Raw genomic sequence first — 8611 nt, forward strand, 5'->3', positions numbered from 1 at the left:
CCAGATACCCTTCTGTCTCCATCTGCACTTGGGTGCCATGCACCTTAGTTATGTGATTATGCTTGTGCTTATTTATGTTATTATACTGAATTTTATCACTTTGGTTTATGTATTTATCTGCATTTGTCTTACATCCTCTGGAGGGCAAAAGTCATGATTTCTATTTCCTTTGTAACTCCCCAAGAGTCAGGTATAATGTTTAGTATAAAGCGAGGGCTCAGTAAGTACTGGTGGTTGTGCAACTGTAATTACTGAATTGAAGGAAAGTGACTTTTTAATGGTTGATAAAAGGCACAATGTATCTGGTCTTAGGAAACAAAGCATTTATTGAAATGGCATGTAGATAAATTATTACCAGCATGAAACTGTTAGCGGAGTTTTCAACATGGGTTCTTTTTACTCTTAAAATGAAATAAGGCTTTGCAAGTCCATTGTCCCATAGGAAAAAATATTCTATTTCTCTTTTCAGATAAAGTCCTTTAAAAAAGCAAATCACGTTTGAAACGGTCTTTTAAACGTCTCCAGCCTATGACCAAAACAGAAAATATATAAAAAATACATAATCTCTCCATTCAATAAGAAGAATTAAATATGAATGACTAAGGGGCAATAAACATGGAAAAATACTTAGGATTTGAAGTTTTAAAATTTATTCCTATTTTATTAGTATGTACTAAATTATTTAAGAACTAATAAAAATGAACAAAAAAAATCAATACAAAATCACATGCAACCATTGAAATGCAAAATATGACAATAGCTTTATGTTTAGAAAATTATGCAAAATATTCTTTCCTCAAATAAACAATTTTTAAATAACTCTTAGTTCAGTAATTGGGGTTTATAGTCCAAAGTGAGTTTTAATTTCCACTTAAGGCAAAATAGCCTTAAAGGAAGGCTTAAAATGATAAATTCAGTAAGAGAAAGAACAGAAAATTTTTCAGAAAGGTTTCTGAAACTTCGTGAGTCAACAGAAACCAACATGCTAGTAATTTTCTACAATTAATTCTCAGTGAAAAATGATTTAGTCATATTCTATTTCAACATTGTGCTCATCTCCAACCTTTTTGGCTCCCCCCATCTGAAACTGCTGTCCGTCTCCAATGTTAAGTCTGTTGAATGGGATTATCTTCATGGTGGTTTTCTTCATGGAATACCACCGGGATTTCCAGGTAGCCCAAATAATGCCATTATCATAACCATTAGGAGTAGATGCTTTTGAGTAAGTGCCACCTAAAACAAGTTGTAGATGTACAAATACAGATTATTGCTCTTGACCGTCCTTACCTCAGCAAGTCTATAAAGAACTATCTATTATGAAATCTATTGCTACTCACATCAAACTTACAGTGTTAGCTACCAACTAAAAAGATTCCTCAAATCTCAATTCGCAACTGAAATACATTTATTGTCAAACAACACCTTATATCTATGTTGTGCTTCATGGTCATTTCTATAATTTTGTTCACTAGTAACAGGGCTAGAGCTCCAAAGGTATCCGAATAGCCTCGCTAAGCTTAGCCATCCTGGACTCAGCAATTGTGGGTCACCTTTCCTCAGGCAGGCCAGAAGGGTAGGAACTACAAAATTCCTACTCAGATGATCACAATTTAGCTGAAAACACCATTTTACCAGAGAATTGGAACAAGTAGGAGGGATTTTAGAAAAATGGTTTGGGATTTTACTTTAAATCTCTATTAAAATGAAGTTTAGGTTAATTTGCCTTCTCCTAGTCACTGAGCACCATAGCTCAAGTAATTTTGTAAGAGTTATCTGTCTCCAATACCAGAATGTACCAGAGGCTATCAGCATGGCTACCCTGGGACAGAGGGATTAAGCACCTTCTCTGAGAGCTTCTTGTAATTGCGGGGTTTGCAGATGGAAAGGTAAGCCAGGCTTCTAAAAAAATAAATAAGTGAAACAAGTTTGAAGACCCAAATATAAATAGCCTTTAACAGGATCCCAAGTTGACTATTGGCTAGGGCATGGCCCTGAGAGGGAAAGGCTGCTTATCAGTAGATGAGATGGGGTAGCCATATTATATGATGCTTAATGGATCCTTTAGTATCAGTAAAGCCTCTCACATGTAACTGTTGGATGGTAACTAAAACCAGTCTTCACAACCACTTTAGCAAACTATAGACTGACCGCTCTCACCTTAAAATACGTGACTACACTCCCCTGGCTGGATTCTTCTCTCAAACTTTAACGCATCTTTGTCCTTACCAGAACTTCCCTACTCTTTACACTTCCCAACACCTGATCACTGGTTGTATCTGATGTGTAGCTTATGGGAAGCTGAGGCAGCCTCCTATGTTTACAAGCATTAATGTGGTAATGTTAGTCCGTCCAATTAATATACATGTTATGTCTGAAGGTGATATCATAATCCAATGTACCAATCTTACAGTGGTAGTTTCAGGCACGATGGCAAACCATAGGATATTTTTCAGAAGATGGGTTTCTCATAGAGGGACCGATTTTAGATATAAGCTTGGTATATCATGGCTGGTTTCAAATAAAGAACCGTATGGTGAAAGCTCTGATAGCTTTACTAATTATTTATTTCTTTGTATCTACTTATTACCTTTTGCAAAAACATAAATTATATACTAATTCAGAAATCCAAGAAAGACAGTCATACCTTGGTAATAAACTCCATTGAGGTGGCCAGCATGGCACTTGTTCATCCACCAACCAGATCCATCCTGTTCAGCACAGTTGCCATCAAACTTATCATTGTCATTGTCCCAGGTACTGAACTGCATGCCATTGTGGGATGTGAAAAACTTGTCGCTAGGATCATCGCCAAAATCATAGCCATCAAAGGCATCTCCGGCATCTCCACCAATGAAGTACGCATACGTCAGGCGGTATTTGTCACTTTCAGGCCCCACCTTGAACATGGCATAGTCTGCAGTACTATAAAGAAGGGAACAGACATTTCCTCAGCCTCATCAAGGATCTGAGAAGGTCCTTTTTCCATAGGACAGTTGTTTGAAGTCTCTAACTTTGTTTCTCATGGCTGAAAGTGCTCAGTGAGTGGGGTTTTCTGAAAATCTGGGAAGAGACAATGGATGTGCGAACCAGTTCACAGCTAACCAAAGCCCAGGATGGGTTTAGATTTCAGAGCATAGCCCAAAGAAAACTGAAAACTTTACCCATTTGAATATTTTTTTGCCTACAAGATCCGAATATCAAACCATGGTGTTTGGGTGAACATGATAAATTACACATTTTCCACTTTCACTTAAATGTTTAGCATTGTGCACACAGTTTTCAAAGACTGGGGCAATTACCTGACAGTAAGTGACCATTAATAAATGCACCAAGTTGGAAGGAGCTACAGCACCATTAGCCACTCATATCACCTGAACGGTGGAGTCCTGAAGGGATTCTTCTTTCCCAAGCTAGTGTTACAGAAAAAGGGCCTCCAAGAGTATCACAGAAAAGAAGCGGTCCCTGTCTGGCCCACAAAACATGAACTATGAGACTTCAAATGAGATTCTCCCCTAGAAAAATTTGTGAAAGAGGGTCAGTATTCTATAGAATAGAGAGAACAATGGGTCTTGGCACATGACCAGAGATTTCCAAAAAATGTTTAACTTCTTTCTTAATCTCCAGCATTTGAGAAATGGGAGACATTCTAACAGAAAAAAAGATCTGCCCCCTAAAAAAAAAAAGATACCTATTTAGAGAATTTTTTAAATTATTATTCTGTAGACATAACAAAAGGATTGACAATTTTCCTTCATTTTAATTAGCTCTGAGTATAAAGGGGGCTCTATCCCAACAATAAGCTGATTTAATTTTAAGATCCTCATGGATTTGACTGAATGACTGGACATTACAGCACAGGGAAATGTGAAGAGCCTGGATTAGCTTTTCAGTTAAGACAGTGGTAAAAAGGATGGGTTCTGGAGTCAAACTCCCTGAGTTCAAATCCCACCTCTACCATTTAATGGCAATGTGACCGTGAGCAAATTATTCTGTAAAATGGGATTATTAATAGGACTTGCCTCATAAAATAGTTATTTGGTATAGATTAGATTAGAATTCCATGCTCCGTTTCTGGTACATATTAAAAGTTCAGTAAATGCTAGCCATTATTCTGAATGGTTCTTGAGTGAGCTCAGACCAGTAGATGATACCGAAACACTCAGATCCATGCTGGATAGAACCTGCCTCTTTGGGATTGCCCAGTAACCAAACTGGCTCCCGGGGAACTTGGCTGGATGTGCTCTTTGCAACTTCCAGGCTGTCTTTGCCATTGGTCTATTGATGGTTGGAAAATGCACATCCCATTCTACAATGAAAAGTTAGAAGTCCTTTCTAAATAATACCTGGTTTTGCCATTCCAGTCCTCTAATTCCACTCTTAATGCATATGGAATTGTAGACTGTACACTGATCAAATGAATCTTCTCATTGCCCAGCCAAAACTCCGTGGTGCCAGTAGGAGACAGATGTCCAAACCCTTCTTTATATTGAACCCAATTTTTCTTGAAATCCTCACTGCCATCAAGTCTCTAATTATACAGTTGCACAGGAAAAGGAGAGAAAAGGATTGTCAGTGCACATAAACAAAACATTATAAACATTCTGTTGAAAATATGGAGGGTATGATACTATCATCTACTAAGTGACCGTGGGCAAGCTGCTTCAGTTTCCTCATCTGTGAGCTATGATGTTTACTTCTTAGTGTTGCTGCCAGCATTACGTAAGACAATGTAAGAGAAATACTTAAAAGAATGCCTGGTCCATGGTAGTTTTAAAGACACCTAGAGGACTTCAGGGGCCCTGGTGGTGCAGTGCTTAAGAGTTGGGCTAACCAAAAGGTTGGCACTAGAATTCACCAGCTGCTCCTTGGAAACCTTATGGGGCAGTTCTACTTTGCCCTATAGGGTCGCTATGAGTCGGAATTGGCTTGATGGTGATGGGCTTGGATTGGATTAGAGATGACTTCAGGCTCAAGCTTGATTATTGCTGACTCTTGTACTGATGGTAGAATGGTCAGCCAGTCCTTCCACCACTCACTCCTTCCCTGACAGCCCCCTGCAGTATAGTCGTGATTGTGTTGGAAGGTGAACAGAAGGCCAGGGAGCCAGGATCCACAGTGGGCGCCAGAGGTCGGCAGAGGCAACAGGGCTTCCTAGTCTCAGAGCAGCACAACTCTATCCTCTGGGGGCCTTTATCCTGACTCTGTTACTTATTAGTTATGTTACCCTGGACAAGTTACTTAACCTTTTGTGTCTCAGTTTCCCCAACCGTAAACAGGGTAATAATAGTTGCTACCTCATAGGGATGTTGTGAAGGGCTAAATGAATTAGTGTTTACAGGTGCTTAAAAAAGAGTCTTGCATGTGGCAGAAACTACGTGGGTGTTTACTAAACACAAACGATGAGAAAAAGGATACCTTCTGAAGCACAGTCCACCCATTTCCAGATGGTTCAATTTCACAGTAGACAAGGAACTGCTGCTTAGCTTTTAGGGGCTTGATAAAGTAAAGCCCACTCTCTTTGGCTCCCTTGTTTGCAATGTCTTGACAATCTGAAGGAGAGGAAGAAACTTTTACTGTGCTTTACATTCCAGGCAAGATTGTACCAGTCTTGAAGATGAGTTTTTAATATGTTGCAAACCATTCATCTCATAAGAAAAGTATTTTATGACTTCCCATATCATCGTTCCTTTCAAACTATTTTTAACCACCCCACAAAAGCCTAAGAAATTGGAATCTTTAGACTTCATGTCTAGACACCTTCCAAAGTATTCTTATACATTTTAATACATACAATCTTCTTTGTCTATTTGCGTTCGCAAACACAATCTCAAGGTAAATCTTTCACTTACCTTTCCCAGTAGTATCATGAATTTGCACTGTGTCTTTGCAAGGTTCCTGACACTTTTCTTCAAGTTGGGTTACCTTTTGTTTCAGGTTAAGGATCTTTTGACTATTTGACTTGTATATGTCCTGCAAAAACCTATAAGCAGAAGACAACCAAGTACTTGCTTTGGAGAAATAATTTTGTATATTCTTAAAAATAAACTTCCTATTTTCTCAAGAATTACTTCCTGATACATTATTTTAATTACTCCCTCTTTGGGAAAATGGTAAAAATATGCAACTCGATTGAAGTAAATAAGAATTCTAAGCTTTTTGGAAAACAACCACAATTTTTTTTTTTAATTTTTATTAGACATAGAATAGAATTTTGACCTAGATCTTTTCACTTGGAATAGAGGTGTATAGTATCAACTCTGAAACAAATAACAAAGTTCTTGCAAATAAGCAAATGCCATTCTAGAGTGGTCCTTGCGTAAGTGATGAGCCTGGTTAATAGAACACTGCCTGATGACCAAAAATCAGGAACGGCTCTGTTCAGTAATTACATGTGCTGAACCTTCATCCCTTCTGACTTGTGGAACTATTGATAGTTGATTTATGGGCTTCAATCTGTAATTTACATGGGAAAAGGATCTGGGGCATTATCTTACAAAAAATAAAACAGCAGACATTTTCCATTTCTTCTTTATGTTTCTATTTACATAGCTTCTGAAAAGGGTAGAGGAAAGCAAAAACCGTGGTTTCCTCGTTTCTCACAAGGTTGCTTATCTACATTCAGAAATGATAGATAACTATCTACAGCATGTAAACTGCTGTGTCTTTCTCAGTGATTAAAAAATAGACTAATCATTTTCCCTCTACTATGCCCTAGAAAATTTCTGCACAATAGTTTCATTCAGCTTCACTGATTGGCAGTGATCACACGAATTATAACGACATGAATAATCACAATGATAGTAACAACAGCCCTCTGACACCAAAGACAGGAGCAACTTCTCCTGGACCACTTCCACCCACAAAATTGCTTTTAAGTTTTCATGCTACTTGGAGAACAATCTAGAAAAACCATTGAGGAAAAACCAAAATTGTGTATGAGGCCCTATCTTCAGAAAGTTTATGAGCCCTTGGGAAGCAGTTAACAGAGACACTGCACCTCCAAGTGAAGGTAGGAGATTACGTAATTGCAGGTTTATTGTAAAATGATAACACGTAGTTTTACCGTGTTGGTTAGACTTATCTAAGCCTTGCTTTTTTTTCTGCTCCACCTTCAATATAATTGACTTTAGGAGCCAAGATCCTCCCTTTGCCTCTACTTGTTAATTCCTCACCACCGAGTCCATGACATTTTTATAGAGAATTTTATTTCAACACCCAAATTCCCATCAATTTGAGTTTACATTAGAAGACAAACTGGAGGACAACAAACATTTCGATAAGTACGGTCATTATTGCATTTTAAGACATCTAGGACACCTTCCCATGTGATCCCATGCAATCATTAAAATGCAAGTACAACGCAATACAACGCATATTACACTATCACACTAGCTATGTTCAAGATAGTCAGGCAAAATGCCTATCCAATATCGTAAATGGGGAAAAAAGATGATTTTTCACTGAAGCTTGGAATATTGACTAAAAACTAAATCGGTGTTGGAGAACTAGTGAAAACACAAATGCTTACCGAATACTGGATTCATGGGTTAAAATCAACGCTTCATATTTCACAATTTCTTCTAACATTTTCTTGGCATTATGAGTAGCACGCTGTATGGCACCTGTAAGATGGGATCAGAGATATAAGAAATGCTTAAACAAGTACAACAACAAAAGCAACAGGGCTTCTCAGTCAGTAGGTTTTCGTTTCTTACCTGGTTTTGATGGCTCCTCAGGAGTATAGCTGATTTGGATTGATTTGATCAGTTCTTTGGCTTCTGATGTTCTGTTTTCAACTTGGTGTAAGATGTCTTCCAAAGACTGCAGATCCTTGTCTACACTGGTTTGGTAAGAAGACAGGAAATCTGCAATGCCGCACATAGTTGGGCAGTAACTTCCCTGAGAAAACAACAAGAAAAGAATTTTAAAAACTTGACTAAAGTTACACTTAAAATTTATCAATAAGAATAGGTAAAAACTTAGACTACGTTTTTAAAAAATGTTTGAAGTGCTAAAGGACCCTGGTAAGCGAATGCCTTTTATTCATCTGCCCCTCTCCAGCTCAAACACAAACCGAAAAACAGAAAACCTACTTACAAATCTTTCATCTAAGATGCAGCAGTTGTCTTTGGTAGCCACATACTAGAGGAGAAAAAGACAGCTAGTTCATTATACATTTCTTATTTTTCAGCCTTCCCTTTAAAATAAAGATGTTTTGTGAACAGCGCACTTACTGCCAGGCACGTTGGAGAAAGCAGTGAAAGAGCGTAGAAGCAGAGAATTAAGCTCCGGGGATGCAGGGACAAACTCATGGTGCCTGCCTGGGAGGGGAGCCCAGTGCTCTGAGCCCGGTAGTGTCAGCTCTATGGCCTCTTGGCCTCCACAACCCTTTATGTAAGCTCCAGTGGCTGGCGCTGATCACGGGGCCTCCTTACCAGAAAGGTGGGGAGGTCTTTCTCATCTTCTTTGTTCTCTTCGTGGCCCCTACCCTCCTCCGCTCATCCAGATTCCCAGATTTTGCGCGCAGGTTAAGCTCCTCCCTTTTGGCCCAGTTCAACCTTTCTCCTCGGAAGCAAAATCGTCCTCAAACGCTAGTGAAGCATCAGCCATT

The 8611-nt window shown here is 38.7% G+C and overlaps 1 protein-coding gene across 2 annotated transcripts; it reads right to left on the minus strand.

Annotated features, from left to right (window-relative positions):
• Positions 1–316: 316 nt before the first annotated feature.
• On the minus strand, positions 317–8357 carry FGG (fibrinogen gamma chain). 2 transcript variants are annotated; one of them, XM_064267624.1, is made up of 10 exons: positions 8235–8357; positions 8098–8142; positions 7716–7899; positions 7529–7622; positions 5850–5980; positions 5416–5549; positions 4344–4528; positions 2645–2922; positions 1064–1233; positions 317–526 (listed from the first exon to the last, which is right to left on the minus strand). In XM_064267624.1, the coding sequence occupies exons 1-10, from the start codon at positions 8310–8312 to the stop codon at positions 512–514; spliced, it is 1314 nt and encodes a 437-aa protein (XP_064123694.1). In that variant the 5' UTR covers positions 8313–8357; the 3' UTR covers positions 317–511. The 2 variants fall into 2 exon arrangements, with proteins under 2 accessions (XP_064123694.1, XP_003417556.1); XM_003417508.3 differs by having other exon boundaries at positions 317–1233.
• Between the last annotated feature and the right edge of the window lie 254 nt (positions 8358–8611).

This window comes from Loxodonta africana, chromosome 13 (genome assembly GCF_030014295.1).
Source record: "Loxodonta africana isolate mLoxAfr1 chromosome 13, mLoxAfr1.hap2, whole genome shotgun sequence".
Taxonomy (NCBI): Eukaryota; Metazoa; Chordata; class Mammalia; order Proboscidea; family Elephantidae; genus Loxodonta; species Loxodonta africana.